Consider the following 16,411-nt stretch of genomic DNA (forward strand, 5'->3'; position numbering starts at 1 on the left):
TTTCTTGTGCGTCAAGATATTAAATCTCTCTGACATTAAATTATTCATCTCAGAATAAACTCCCCAAAAGCCTGTGTTTAAATGTATTTAATCTTTTTTGTTGTTGTTGTAATTCATACATTTTCCGCATGCATTTTAAACAGTTTCAAGGTCATTTCTAACCGATTCAAATTTGACTGTCAAAAACAACAGTCTAGAAGATTGGGATTGGTTGTTTAGATTCTTTTAGACCCATGAAAATATAATGTTGATCCAGTTCAAGGAAAAAGCCATGCCTTTCAAAATGACTGGTGAACTAAGGATCACACAGGTGGATTAAGAGGACTAAAAAAATATTCTCAGTAGACAGTGGAGTTATGAAGGACTAAGTAATAAAGTCAATTGCTAACATATTTACTGTGGTTGCATGCAGAAGAAGCACAAACCAAACACAGTTACTGCATAACATTTGGCATTTAGAGGCTATATTCCCTCATCCCTGCAGTATTGTTACTGCTCAACACCAACAGGGCGATGGCCTCGGGCACAAAGAAAGAAAAAGGAAACTTGGATTAAGAACAGAACAAATGGGGGAAATTATTAAATTAACATTAAGCTTTCTCATTATTCCATTCCAGGCTGCACATAAATTGAATAGCTATCATTCCTCCCTGGGGTATGCATACCTCCAGCTGCACGCACCCTGGGAGAGAACAATAACCTTTGATTGTAAAAACATGATTTTGAAAATTGGCATTTTGAAAGAATTCATTTTGTGCTCGGTCTTGTCTCATTTTGATTATACTCAGTCTCAATACCAGAAGGAATGTGCTATCATTAGAATGAACCATCCTGCATTTCAAGCACCCTCATCAACAAAGGGCCTGAATTCTTGAAGCTCTTGTCATGTTTATACGCTTCCCGAAGCAGTAAGTGGTTTATAATCGGGAGACAAAAACAACTAAAGCAGATGTATCAGCTATGTTCAGATGATAATGCCAAAGTAGCCTTAAAGTAGTGTACAAAACTGTATATCTGACAAAAACAAACTCTTGCTTATCCTATATTATATGAGTTAAGCATTAATGCAGCGCTGCCACATCATATCATGGATGCTGCCATTTTTTCAAGTATTTTTAAACACTTGCATTCCAAAGTGGATATAACCCAGGGACATTTTGTTTAGTCAGGAATGTGCACAGAGGTCACAATAAGCTGTTTAATTTGGGGGGAAAGTTTGTTAGACTGTTATGATATTACTGCAGTATATTTCACCAGCTCCCTGAGCAACACGTACCTATAGATCTGTCACATTATCTTCATTCTTTCTTCTTACATTGCCTACTAAAGCTACACTGAGCCTACTACTGCCCTTCATTTCACCTGTGCAACCACACTAACTTCAGTAGGGTTCTGTGGGTGTAAGCAAGTGGAGAATTTAGCCCATCATAGTTATGACCTATAGCTCTCTATGTAGGATTTGAAGCTGTACAGGTAATCATGTATGTTTTAGGGGCAGTCGGAAGGGGTTTGCTAAAATGTGTCAAAGAACTGAAGTTGCTGATTGTGTCTTTGCATAGAGAATTACAATGCACATTGGCATGTAGATGAATTGAAGATGTTTCTATTGTGGTTAATGAGTTTTCACTAGAAGGGTCGAAGCTGGAGGAGCTGTATATGTGTGACATGTTCGCACTGAACACGGAGCTTGACAGTGCTTGCCCCTAAAAATAGAACCTGAATGACCCTTGTTGTCTTTGTCAACCGAAATCTTGTGATCCCTGTGACATGGTGTGTTAATCTGGACCACTTTCTCTGCCTGTGGAGAAGAGAGCGCTATCCTAAGGCATCTCTTTTTAGTTGAAGTAGTAGCGATAAAAGGGATGTTGCATCTGCTACAAGCACACATTTTAAACGATATCATCACCCCTTAGCAGGCTGTTATCATGTTGTTTTGGCAGCAGGAAGGAATCTGTGGTTTTTCTTGAATGTTGCTCTTCTTTATTTAAACTACTAGAAATAACCCAAAAATGACAGAATGCTCTGTCTATAAATAATCATTCCGGTGTAGAGTTATATTAGGAGGTAACTCAGATGGAATGATAACGCCTAGCAGGCTAATCTTAGACCTGTAATGCCACAAGATGAAAATAACTAGGCTAAGAATAACTGACCCATTGGAGTCAGCCTTCTGAAGAGATCCACAATATAGGGCATGTTAGATTTTCATAGATTTAACAATAATCTGTCATCTTCTTTCCTCAGAATGCTTTTGGGTTATTTTGTGTTTTTAATCAGAAGAAACAGTATTTTTACTCGGTTACCATGTAATGCCATCTGAAACCTCACATGGCAAATACACACACACACACAGAGATGTGTATTAATGTTTTATACTACATGGTCAGTCATTCTGCCTTCTCACAGCTTTTGCTTTCTCCACAAACACTGTGCAAGAGAAAGGGAAAGAATGGTTAATGCAGAAATGGAAGTTTGATTAAAGCTATGACAATGCAAATTGTATATTAAATGGGGCGAATTCTCTCCTTGCACTCAGTGCATGAAATCAATGGGTTCATACACAGGTATAAATTATGACAGAATTTGGTTCATACTATCTGCTTTTAAGTGCAATACATACCAATCTATGGAGTAGAGCTGAAGATTTTAATACATGTGGCTAAAATAATATAACGAAAAAACCAGAAAGAGTTTAAGTCCTCCCCTACTGAAAGTTATCATGCACTGTACGCTACAGAGTTGTTGTTGGTATCAGAGAGTACCTGCAATTCAGTCAAGGAGCAGCTGCAGTACTTTCAATGCCAAGCATTCGGAAATCAAGAGACTGGCTTAAAAGTTTTTTTAAAATATTACATATTGGATTGTTTTTATCTGAATCTGGCGGGGGGAGGGGGTTGTGCCTTTAAGGGTTTGTATTTTCACACTTTTCTCCATAACCGTGAGAACTAGAAATTTAAGGAAAGCTGAGATTTTCACATAATCTCAGGTATCCAGGAGCTAAGGCTTTAAGAAAAATATCAAATATCGCAAGACACATGATGGAATGAGAATTGGCCAAATCCATGCCCTCTTTTAGGAAAGGTAAAGTCCAAAAACAGTGTCGCTCAGAACAGGGCCAATCTAGCAGGTGCTTTCTGTTCCCCTTGGCTGTTCACACAGCTCATTGTAGTATCAATGTCCAGTCTTGCAGCCCTAGAGCAAGCAAAACTTCCACTGAAGTCAATGGAGTTTTCACTGCATGAGGACTGCAGTATCCACAGTACTTTGGCTCTTCTAATTCCATTAAAGGTGATGGCAAGCCTCAGAATTTAAACAGCCGTAACACTGAATAGATCCTATTTTCTCCCTTTGAGTCTGTGGGACAGAAATGGATTCCCTTGGCAGCAAAATTCTGGATGCTTTAAAGAGTTTATGGGTTTCATATCTACAGCAGCAAAATATTCTCTGCTTCTTGGAACATGCTTAATGCTCAGCTTTTCTGCTTATCCTCTTTCCAGAGCTCTAGAGAGAGCCAAAAAGCACAAGTTCAGGGAAACATCAAGCGTTCTCTGTCACAATAGTGTTTTAACAGCCACAGTGCCATTGCCTCAAGATCACAAGATCCATACAGCCCCTTACCAATATAAAATGCTATATGGTATCTAACTGAAATGGACAAATAATTCAAGTTTTCCATGAATATTAGAGATGGGGTTCTCAACCTTTTCCTTTCTGAGCCTCCGCCCCCCCACCCCCAACATGCTATAAAAACTCCCCGGCCCACCTGTGCCATAACAACTGTTTTGCTGCATATAAAAGCCAGGGTCAGTGTTAGGGGATAGCAAGCAGGGCAACTGCCTGGGGCCCAACACCACAGGACCCCCACAAAGCTACATTTCTCAAGCTTCAGTCCCAGATGGCGGGGCTCAGGGCCCCAGGCTTCAGCCCCGTGTGGTGGGGCTTCGGGTTCCTGCCCTGTGTCCCAGCAAATGTAATGTTGGCCCTGCTTCGTGGACCCCCTGAAACCTGCTTGCAGCCCCCCTGGGGGCCCCAGACCTCTGGTTGAGAACCATTGTATTAGAGCAAATCTTCAAATGAATTGGATTCAGCCATCCTTATGATCATTTTGCATTCACCATGCAAGAACATATGAGCAACTGAGTTTTCTTGGCCTTAGGAAGTGGATTTCAAAGTCACACATGCTAGTATTTGCAGTTGACCATTCACATACTTATCTAACCACAGAACAGAAACAACAATGATTAGGGGACTGGAACACATGAGTTATGAGGAGAGGCTGAGGGAGCTGGGATTGTTTAGCCTGCAGAAGAGAAGAATGAGGGGGGATTTGATAGCTGCTTTCAACTACCTGAAAGGGGGTTCCAAAGAGGATGGCTCTAGACTGTTCTCAATGGTAGCAGATGACAGAACGAGGAGTAATGGTCTCAAGTTGCAGTGGGGGAGGTTTAGATTGGATATTAGGAAAAACTTTTTCACTAAGAGGGTGGTGAAACATTGGAATGCGTTACCTAGGGAGGTGGTAGAATCTCCTTCCTTAGAGGTTTTTAAGGTCAGGCTTGACAAAGCCCTGGCTGGGATGATTTAACTGGGAATTGGTCCTGCTTTGAGCAGGGGGTTGGACTAGATGACCTTCTGGGGTCCCTTCCAACCCTGATATTCTATGATTCTATGAACAAACATGATTTATTCCACCACTCACCTCTAAGCAATGCAACTTGAATTTCTTGATCAAACCACAGAATAAAATATTTGAAAATACATGCACTGACTAGATTTCAGGAAATTGCAAATCTTTTGGAAGCAGATAGAGAGGCTACGTTAATCAAATACGTCATTCTGAATTATTTTACTTCACGGGGAACATCCTTGTGAGCCTGATAAGTAAGAATTATTTTCCTGATTTTACGGGAAAAACTGAGATGTACCAAGTTATGTAACTTGCCCAGGGCCAGCAAGTCAACAGCACATTTAGGCTTAGAACTCAAGCTCTTTCTTGAGCTTTGACCAGGCTTGTAAGCACAACACAACAGTATAGGATCAGAAGAGAAGAATTCTTTATCCAAATACAAATGCAGGTAGAGTGCAGGGAGGAAGAATGCAGGAATCCATGTTGGAATATGGCCAGGAAAGCAGGACCAACATCCCTACCCTTCTTAAAAAATGGCAAGGAATATTTAATGAATAAAAGGATTCATGATCTTGGGTTTACTTCTCAAAGCCATGTATCCTCAGTTCTCACAGCATGGTAAATCTACGTCTCCCCTCTACACAAAGGCCAAATTCATCACTGGTTAAGCTCCATTTAATCCAATTATTATTGTTCAGTGCAAATTTTTGCCCTGCTCTAAAAAAGCTTAGTAGTATTAAACATCAATTATTATTGTTCTGGGCAAATTATTTGCCTTGCTCTGTTAAGCTTACTGGCCTTTCACTAGAGATCAGCTTGACCCAACACACTTTCCCCATTTTCAGTGGGGAAATTAACAAGACAAAGTATTTTTTCCTTAGAGAGAAAGAGAGAAGTTCACTTTCTTTTGTCTAAAATACATAGTTGATACCATAATTTTAATCAGTATTGTCTTGTTAAAGAAACCTGCCGAGTACGTGGTAGTGCATTTCAGAGCAAATAATACCATACATTAACATATAGTACAGTCTTTTTCAAGATCGCTGATATTCTTATTGTCTGACATAGGGTGTAGGTGTTTGTAATTATATACCTTCTTGATTTGGTGCCTATCTGGATTGTCCCATTCATGATTATACTTTGATTGGTACTTATCCAGATCATCCCATTCATAAGGTGATTTACAAGCTGAGATGGAGGCAGGCAGGCAAAGCAGTAATTAAGGGAATACCAGAAGTGCTGTTTCACATGACAGGAGTATTTCATATGCCTGGTATTCTTAGAAATTCCTCAGAGAGTTTGGTTTGCGAATACATATCAGATGCCCATTGGAAGTGTCTCCTTTGGGGTTGACTCCATCTATCTTAAAAATAGAGCTGAGGAATGCATGCACAGTGAATCTGGAGATTTGCAAATCTAAAAATCCATTAACTGAGTGCTAAATTTGTGCTAATTCCTAGATTTCTGAAGGATTAAGGGTGCACAGTGTAAATATTTAGAGGTCTAGTCTCTTATGATAAATATTCATAGCGCATTAATAGGAATGGAAGTTACACGTCTACATGAGAAAACAGACCACTAAGCTATTAGTGTACACACACAAAAAACCACTACAATTAGCTGACAATTTAGCCACCCTGTCTAACAAAGCCATATAGCACCCTAGCAGCCTTAGAGGAGCAACTCCTCTCTCCTATAAGCAGTAGAGCAGGTTCTGCTGACACAGATGTCTTTCACAAATTTCAGAAATGTGGGGGGTAGGGGTGTTTTCATTTTAAATCACATTAAGGTACAGCAGCATCTCATTTATTATTTGTTGCATAACAGTGTGATAAAATATTATAGAACAAACGGGAGGCACCTTTCCAGTTCAGAAATATATGGATCCTTAGTGTTTTATTAGATTTCATCGATTGATGTGACATTTTTCATAAGTTCTGTAAAACATGAGCCAACATATAACACTGGACCCTCTAGTCACACATGTGATGGATTAAACTGCAGACTATGTAAATTGTTAACTAGTTGTATTTTATTTGTGTATTTTAAAGGTCAGCATAAATACTGAAAAATGTTTTTTGTTTTAAACAAAGTAACTTTTAAACTGTTTAAAGCCTTCAACTGGAAGACAGTCTTTTGTCTCCCAATTAAGAAAGGAAGCCATTAAAACATTATCTATTGATTTAGAAGAAGTTTTATGTGTTACATGGATCTAACAATACCAGATAAAAGACAGATGTTATCTGACATTCTTGTCTCCAAGGAAGGAAAATAGAGCTATAATCTCACAGAAAAGTACCAGCTTTTCTTGGGTTCCAAATCAGATAACTGCTGTTATTCAAATGGCACTGACTGGTAGTTCAAGGAAGCACAGGGTTATGCACTAACTTTCCACCTCTGTAAAACTGTGTTCAAAATTGGCTTTTTTGCAAATGAAAACGAAAAGAGTGGTCCTAGTCCGATCTCTGGGTTATGTCGGTGCCTATTACAAAACCACCATACACCTATTAATCTGTGCACAGTAGGCCAGTGATTATAACAACAGGTCTATGCTTAGGTGGCTTGGCAGAGTTGTGAGAAAGCTTGAAAGAAATTTCGGAGCTTAGCCTCAGTCTGAGCCGTGGCTTAAACCTTTACACTTATGAACAAATTTACCCCCAGATTTTTTTTTAAACAAGGAACCTGGCACGAGTGGTACAAAACCTATTCCCAAAACACAAAGAAACAGCTTTGGAAATTCTTGAAGAGGAGACCAAAAACTGAGTCACAATGGGAGGGGAAAAAAGCTTTACAACAGAGAAAACAGACAATACTAAGCAGTACTGGTCAAAAGTTCCCTCTCCCATACCATTATCTCCAGGCTTGAGATTGCATTTAAGCACTTCTTCAGTCTTTCATCACTTCTCTCAATGTATAATTATTCCTAGGTGGCCTGGGTTTTCTGCAACGGAAATTATTTACTGTGCTGTTAAGACATGTATATGCCTTGGCTGAATCATAGAATCATAGAATCATAGAATATCAGGGTTGGAAGGGACCCCAGAAGGTCATCTAGTCCAACCCCCTGCTCAAAGCAGGACCAATTCCCAGTTAAATCATCCCAGCCAGGGCTTTGTCAAGCCTGACCTTAAAAACCTCTAAGGAAGGAGATTCTACCACCTCCCTAGGTAACGCATTCCAGTGTTTCACCACCCTCTTAGTGAAAAAGTTTTTCCTAATATCCAATCTAAACCTCCCCCACTGCAACTTGAGGCAGGCAGGCATTCCCAGTTGACAAAAGAAAAGGCAGGCATTCCCAGTTGACAAACTCTCACAACATTACAATTTATTTTAATATCTGAAACCAATATTCTGCTTCTCAGTTCCACCCCAGTATGAAACAAATACAACTCTCAGCTTATCCCTGTCCACAAAACAGGAAAGGAAGTAGATATCAAATATATATACTAATCATAGAAGGTTCAACAGGTGGACCAAGGATATGACCATTAGAACAGGCATGTTGCGAACCAGCAAAAGGGTTTTTTCAGACATGCTCACACTTCGGAAAGTGGGAAGCACTGCCAAGTTTTGTGACTGTTTCGGGGGGTTAACTAAGATTGAAGTCTATGTGAGCAATTCACAGCAAATTTCACATGCAGGTCTTATGCAAAGCCAACTTTACAACTACTGTAATAAAGGAGAACCAGAAACAAGGAGTTGAAAGTGCATAAAGCAGATAACATTGTGTCCCCAAACATAATGAAGTTAAGCACTGTAAAACCAAAGCCAGAACCTCACAGTGTTAACCAGAGAGAGACCAAATTTGACTTGCACTCTGGGTTATTTTACTAAGTTATCTTGTTAAACTCTTGCAACGTAATTCAGTTTCAGTGCATCATTTGCAAGGTCTAAAACACAGATACTACAGAAACTAGAAAATACAAGGTCTTCAAAACTGTGAGATAATATCTGTTATTCTGTAACTGCAGCTTTAAAACACCTGCTTTAAAAACACATCCAACTTACATTTTCAGTGAGTCATCACATCTGACTGGCACTGCCAAGGTTCCCAAATATGTTTAAAGGTACAAACAGGTTTAAAGTAAAGTAATATGTTTAAAGTTACGGGAGCCCTATGTAAGAAAGACACAGATTTACTTTAGAATAATCAAAAATGACAGCATTATGAAAACAGAAAAGGACTTTTACAGAAAACTCTGTCTGTAAATTGAGAAAAAGAAACTTACAAATTGACCTATTCCTGCTTACAAAATGATATATGAACAAAACTGACTAATATGAGTTATATGAATTGCAGCCTGCTGATACGGTCTTGTTTGATGGAGTCTCATTCTGACTGAGCCTGCAATCATTGCAAGCCCCATTTTGCCATCACAGAAAAAGAGAGAAAAAAACCCCGCACTGCATTTTACTTGCTAGTTTTCTTTCTGCTTGGAAGCAGCAGGCTTAAAAGAAAACCACAACAGCAGCAGCAAGTGTTCACATAATATTGTTGTAGAGATAATCATTTAATAAAAAGCAGAATAAAAGAACTTGAAATAGAACCAACTCCTTAAAGCAGAAGTGCTTTACTGTGACAGTTTGTATTTCCTGAGAAAGTCATCCTCCAGACAGAGAAGCCTTAGTTATTGAACTGCCTCTTACCTGAGCTGATCATACTGTGCATTCTTTGCTGAGCAAAGAGCTGTTCACGTCCAGAAACTCCATCTGAGGAAAAACACGATTCGCTCTCGTAAATTGTCTGCAGCATATTCCAATCAGTCTGTACTTCAGCTACACGAAAGATTCATCACTGTATACAGGGGTGTCAGGAGCTACCCTCTCTAATCCTACCTCCTTCACGGGGGGGGGGGGGGTTGGAGAAATAATAGACTTTGGTAATTAACAATATTTAAGCATTTGAATAAATATCTATTTAAAAAACAAAAGAACAATCCATTTTTGCTCTGCCCCAGTCTGCTGCAAAATAATAAGGAGGACTCAGTGGACTATGCACCTCTGAGTTGGAATAGTTGTGTTCTGGAAGCCAACAGCAGGTGGATGAAGAAATGTATTTGTGCTTCAGGCTTTCTTGTGGGGTGGTGGTGGGGAGAATAAAGCCACTTTAAAAAATAAAACCAAATAAGCACCGTTTCCAGGGACTTCAGCCCCTAAGGGCTTAGTTTCAATTACCCTCAGCCTTGACAAGTGTTTCTGTCTCTGTGCCCTCCTCCTTTCTCTCTCTCCTCTCCGTCTCTCCTCTCTCTCTCTATCTCCCTTTCTCTGTGTCTCTGCAAAGTTGGCTGAAGCTAGTGATAACTCATTTGCATATGAATCAACAACAGTGTGGCCCACAGGCAACAGAAATAGAACAATGGCCAGCCTGAGCCAAAAATAGGTCAAGCATGGCCCAGTGATTGGAGCCTGCATTAATGCACTTAAAAATACCACAGCAAACACAGCTGTCCAGTCTCTGTCTTTCAAACTGCAATTCTCTTGCCAATCCTCAAAAGTAATTAACCCTTTCCCACTGTCAAACTTATTTGTGCACAAATGTATGTTTCTGAGCAGCTTTTCAAGCAAGAAAACAAGAAGGGAACTATAAATTAAAATTCTAGATGTCTTTTATTTCTTTCTTTCTTTCTCCTCCGATCCTCCCCATGGGTATTTTGTGAAAAGAGAACAAAATGAGAAGGGCTCTGGATTGGTTCTAAAATAATACTGGAAGCTTTCGCTCATAATGTGGTTTCTGCCTCACCCACGCACAGCAATCCTGGCATTCTATTTTTGTTGCCTGTTTCTCTGGCTACGCTGCACTTGGCTGTAGCACTAGAATCTTGCTGCTGTCTTTTAGTTTCAGGTCCTACAGTACGCTCAGAAGCAGTGGCTTCTGAAACCAATCAGACTGCGGTGGGTGGGAGGCATATTAATGAGGGATCCATTTTTTTCACTTTCATTATAAGCAGTTTGTTCATTTTTAGGATGATTGATATCGTCCTAATGTCTGTTTTCAACTGCAGTACCGCATATTAGAGATGCGCTATTCCAGTTATTTATTAGTCTTTGGACAAGAGCTGCACTCGTCTGCCTCTCTCACAGCTTCAGCTCTAAACAATTTTTACTGCAGTTATCTGAGTTTAAAAGGAAACGTGGACTCAAAATAGCAGCTTTTAGACTTTCATAGAAACGTTAAAACTACATGTTGCTGTGCATCTTGCAAGCTACTGTGTGATGCAATGTCAAGTGTAGCTGTTGCCTGCTCTCTTCTCCCCTTACTCCCAAGAACTGTCTATTTGCATTTTAAAAGGTAGGTGCAGATTATATTTGCTAACTAAGTACAAAGGTCTTTATACGTGCACACACAGAAGTAGATACGTAAATCAACGTTACAGATGATACACCTGGTTTCTTTTGGTTCAGTATTGCTATATAGAGTTTGCTATATGTACGCAAATAGTGCACCATTGTTCTAGCCAAACCATATCAGCTTTTTAATAGACCATATAAAGAGTATAAACTAGCCACAAACCTCTCAAGAGGTACATCAGAGTATTCCAGTTCTGAGAAGGGGAAGGCAACCACAGCAGGTTAGTAATTACGCTACTAGAAAGTCAAATAAGGCAGCAGATGCACATGTTCAATTGTCCTTATGAGACTCAACTAATCTCTGAGCCATTTCAACCATACCTCTTTTCTCTCTTGGAGGTGCAAGGTTACTAAGCTGAACTATGGATTCAATTCTGCTTTTAGGTCAAGTGTAGAGAACTGAATTGTTTGTCACTGAACTGACAGGATAGAACTAGTTTCAGCACAGACAGTTCAATGCATCCACACTAGTCATGCTGATTCGGTCTAAAGACCATTATAGCTGTAAACACAGATTCACATTAGCATTGTTCTAAATGTTTCCGTTGCAATGCCCTATGGGTAACCATCCTGTAGTTCCCCACACTGCTCCCAGAAGTGGTTTCTGGGACATTTATATAGACCATGGATGCACTGCAGGTCAGTAGCGGAAGGCCTGCTGGAACAATTTAATCCTGCATCTGCAGTCTGGCTGCCATTCTGATCAACCTTGCTTTAGGGTCCATACAAGGTTTTATTGTGGATTCTGTATCTCAAGACCATACATTTTAAGAATCTGCCTGATGATGACCCTCTACCACTGTTGAGCATATTGAAATATTGACTTCTCATTCCACCTTCACCACCCCCCATAATCATTAAAAGAGTTTGCATGATTTGGGGCAAAGAAAATCAAGGCAGAAGAATTCTAATAAGTGAAATGCAGGTATTTAACATGTGCAATATCATCAATAACAATAATATTTGAGTAATAGGTGTACATGAGGATGAAAATTAGGGGATAGCATGGACCTCAATTATCATTTTATATAGTGACCACTCTTTTTAATGTAAAAAATATTCAACACATTATATATATCAACAAAAGAACAACAACAAATGGAATCATTATAAATGATTACTAGTGTTCTCTCTCAATCAAACTACAGTTGAGTGTCCGCATATGAGTAATAACACTGACTACTTGTCATTGTAGTTTTCATCTGCAAATGCTAATGCTGATTTTTTGAAATCATTGCAACACAATACACCTCCTTGGCATGCACACAATATGATTGGGACTGTTACATCTACTTCTCATAGACTTACAAGGCATATCACTCTCACAAGAGTACTTTATTAACTCCAAAATATATGGAGGAGAACATAAGAATGGCCACACTGGGTCAGACCAAAGGTCCACATAGCCCAATATCTTGCCTTCTGACAGTGGCCTATGCCAGGTGCCCCAGAGGGAATGAACAGGTAATCATCAAGTGATCCATTCCCTGTTGCTCATTCCCAGCTTCTGGCAAACAGAGGCTAGGGACACCATCCCTGCCCATCTTGGCTAATAGCCATTGATAGACCTGTCCTCCATGAATTTATCTAGTTCTTTTTCTAACCCTGTTATAAGCAAGCATGACATTGTCTGGTACAGTTTTTGAAAACAGAGACTTGGAACTGTCATTGTGCATCCATCCATACTGCAGTGGATCAAGTGCCGGTGTCTCTGGATTCAAAGCACTTTTCCACACACATGCTTGAAAATGTACTCATTTTACAAAAAGAAAAGGAGTACTTGTGGCAGCTTAGAGACTAACCAATTTATTAGAGCATAAGCTTTCGTGAGCTACAGCTCACTTCATCAGATGCATATCGTGGAAACTGCAGCAGACTTTATATATACACAGAGAATATGAACCAATACCTCCTCCCACCCCACTGTCCTGCTGGTAATAGCTTATCTAAAGTGATCATCAGGTGGGCCATTTCCAGCACAAATCCACCTGATGTATTTTTTTGCGAATACAGACTAACACGGCTGTTACTCTGAAACTCATTTTACATTTACTATAAATGCTTCAGTTAGTGGTAGGAAACTGAGATTTGGTGTTGACATTTGCCATTTTTTGCTACCGATTTCTACCATGCTTCTGACATGGTGGCACAATTTGATTGTCCGTAGCATGCAGCCATGAATTTCAATGACATCAGGCATTGCTGCACTGAGTCATCCAGAAGAGGGAGGGAGCATCCAGCTCACAGAAACTCAAACATAGTGCTTTTGCCGAGGCCGAAATAGGAAACTACTGTATCACCTGAGAGTGCATGGGCAGTTAACAGTCCTGGTACAATGTTCTGGTGTTGCTCTGCAGGAGCATGGATGTCTATTACAGCTCTCTCTTGTACCTGGGTTCCAAAATCACGGAAGAGGTTAGACTCTGTTCAAGGCAGTGGTGCAAAAAAAAGACAAATACATCAGTGTCATCTGATAATAATGATATTACCAACTGACTATGTTTTGCAACCATCACTCTTTGTTGTGCAAGGATGTTGTTGGCTTCCTCATGAGAGGTGGCCATATACTCTCTATTGATCACTACATCTCCCTTGTTTATTTCAGCTGTGGTGTTGTCACTGCCTGTGATGACTAGCTTGTGCTTTAATGTGTGTCACTGGTGAAATTTCTTGTCTTGTTAATGAGTTTGGTACAAACTATGCCAATCATCTGTGTCTTATTTTCAGTTACTATCAAGTAACCTTTCTGTGGAGGAAGCTGTGTACTTGTACTCAACTGACACACTCTGCTTGTTTCTGTAGCTCTGCTAAATCTTGTGCTGAAGTCTTTGTACCTGTCAAAGACAAGGTATACATCGCCTACTGCTGCCTTGTGTTTAATATAATCTCTGAAACTGGTCACAAGTCGTTGATGATACCTCTTGCTGGCTAGTGTATTAGCCAAAGAACTACGGAACTGTCAATAATTGTGCAGGTTATCTCTTGTGAAGTATGCCTAGTTGACACCTCTGCCTGCAGCTGATTCTATAGGTTAGACATAGCATGGGTAATCCTTATGTCACCAGAGCCAGTGAACATTGAGGTTGATACAGGAGCCAACTCACATGACAAAATATTCTTGATGCTCACCCTGGTAAGTGTCTTGTAAGCCTCTTGAACAGATAAGGTTAGTATCAAATATCTTTGTTGGACCAATCTGCACATGCTTTTTTGTCACTGCCAGTTGCTCTGTTATCCTTAGTATTGTGTCATAGAACTCTTTGGTCAGCCATGTTCAAATTCTTGCATTTGGCGAATTCCAATTTTAAGAGTGTCATGTACATTGATGGATGGTGGTGTCATTCCACCACTGACAATGTTTACCATTGACTTTGGGTGCTTAGTGGGGTGTAAAGGATTGATGCACAGCTCTAGTTTCTTACTAGTGGCTTCTCTGTCCCCACATCTGCAGCTATCCTTGACTTCATTTCTTCTTTGTAGAGCTCTTGTATTTGTGCCTCATTGGTGCTCTTTATGTTTGCAATGTCTTCTACCAGCCAGCTGCATATGTGGAGGCTACGAATCTAAGTCTTCAGGGTAATCCAAATGATGCCACTATGGCTGTGGCCATAACTCAAGAAGGTAGTTTCAATGTACATGTCACTCCATCTGCCATTTCATATTCCTGGAACTTGGTGCATGACATGTTTACCCTTCATAGACCACTCTAAGATGTTACCTGACATGGATTCCTTGGATCACAAGTAATTGACATGTCCAACTACAAAGACACAAAGCAGCATCAGTTTCACAGCTTCTAGATGCAGTGGCCCATTTCCTTTTCTTTCTGCTCTTACCTATATAATGATGTCTTGGTTTGGGGGGATAAGAGGAAAGTACTAATAAGCTATACGGTTTATACAGACACTAATACAGATATATCATCTGTACCTCCTAGTTAATTCTGTTCTATAACAAAATATTAGTGTGAAGTGTTCAATAAAATAATTGAAATTTAATTAAAGTAATTTCACTGACATCTGGCTTGTGAATCAGGAGGCGGTGGTGTTCTTATTCCAGTGACAAAGTGTCATCAGGGAATTTCTTTGCATTCAGGGTCTTGAAATCCATAATGCACAAAAACATTGTATGGACACTAAAACAAGATACTGCCAAAAAGTGCATTAAGCTGCCAGACTATACTGAAAAAGAGCAGTGCAAACTGACTATTGAGAGAGCAATGATTCTTAAGACTTGTGGAAAGCAAGAATAATCCATTTTTTTGTGGAACACGCGCAAAATGAAGTATGGAGCACGTTTGTGTGTGGGTGTGAGGTGACTGACAAGTGGGGTTGGGGTTAAAGTCTAACATTACTTAGAATAGAAAATTTCTCTAGTGTAGAAAAAGCTTTTGTCACACATATGTATGTCACAAAGCCTTTGATCCACTCAGAGTGTGTGGCTCAGTTTCCTAATTCAGTGCCTCAAATCAACAAATTCTGTGTTACAGAATACCACCTAAAGGGTAAGTTAAAAACGGTATACAGTATAGAATGTTCATAATTTTCAAACCTTGCTGCCTAAATTCGTATTTAGGCTCCTAAATAAGTGGACTGGACTGATTTTCAGTGGTGCTGGGCATTCACAGGTCCACTTGACTTCAAACAGAAGTTAGGGAGGCTTAGTTAGGAAAAATCAGAATATTTTGTAGGAGTATAAATATGCACTTGAGTGCCTAACTTGAGGCAACCTTAATTTTTAGCATACATATATAAAAACATAAACATACTATACTATCTAAATTATTATACCAGCGATCATCAGTATTGTATCTGAGCATATATAAGAATACACATTTTAAATTTTATATATAAAACTAAATTAAAATGTTATTTATTGCAAAGTCAATTTTTTTTTTTTGCAAAATCAAGGAATAAGTTAGGACTTTTGCAACTTTGATTCTTCCCCTTTGTGCACATGCATTATGGCTGTGATTAAACAAAGCGAAGAATCACAGAAGTGTAGGACTGAAAAGGACCTCAACAGGTCATCTAGTCTAGTCCCTACACTGAAGGCAGGACGACATAATAAAAGACCATTCTTGACAGGTGTTTGTCTAACCTATTCTTAAAAACCTCCTATGATGGAGATTCCACAACATCCCTAAGCAATTTCTTACAGTACTTAACTACCCTCATGGTTAGGAAGTTTTTCCTAATGTCCAACCTAAACCTCTCTTGCGACAATTTAAGCACATTGCTTCTTGTCCTATCCTCAGAGATTAATGAGAACAATTTTTCATCCTCCTCCTTGTAACAACTTTTTATGTACTTGAAAACGGTTATCATGTCCCCCCTTCAGTCTTCTTTTCTGCAGACTAAACCCATTTTTTTTCCAATCTTCCCTCATAGGTCATGTTTTCTAGACCTTTAATCATTTTTGTTGCTCTCCTCTGGA

At 39.5% G+C, this 16,411-nt stretch overlaps 2 protein-coding genes across 3 annotated transcripts in view; both read right to left on the reverse strand.

The window, feature by feature from the left end:
* HDAC9 (histone deacetylase 9) overlaps positions 1-16,411 on the reverse strand; it is a 704,899-nt gene that overhangs the window by 345,638 nt on the left and 342,850 nt on the right. Inside the window, exons 1-2 of one of the 2 annotated variants that reach the window (XM_073333774.1) lie at positions 9,803-9,820; positions 9,275-9,337 (exon numbers count right to left, since the gene is read on the reverse strand). In XM_073333774.1, coding sequence (XP_073189875.1) covers positions 9,275-9,296 — 22 coding nt within the window. In that variant the 5' untranslated portion in view covers positions 9,297-9,337; positions 9,803-9,820. Of the gene's footprint in view, positions 1-9,274; positions 9,338-9,802; positions 9,821-16,411 lie in introns of those variants that run through there. The other variant, XM_073333773.1, reaches the window with a different exon arrangement.
* LOC140907941 (uncharacterized) overlaps positions 13,217-16,411 on the reverse strand; it is a 123,159-nt gene continuing 119,964 nt past the window's right edge. Inside the window, exon 3 of the mRNA XM_073335033.1 lies at positions 13,217-13,398. Within this exon, the coding sequence (XP_073191134.1) occupies positions 13,217-13,398 (182 nt within the window). The remainder of the gene's footprint in view (positions 13,399-16,411) is intronic.

Source organism: Lepidochelys kempii, chromosome 2 (genome assembly GCF_965140265.1).
Source record: "Lepidochelys kempii isolate rLepKem1 chromosome 2, rLepKem1.hap2, whole genome shotgun sequence".
Classification (NCBI taxonomy): domain Eukaryota; kingdom Metazoa; phylum Chordata; order Testudines; family Cheloniidae; genus Lepidochelys; species Lepidochelys kempii.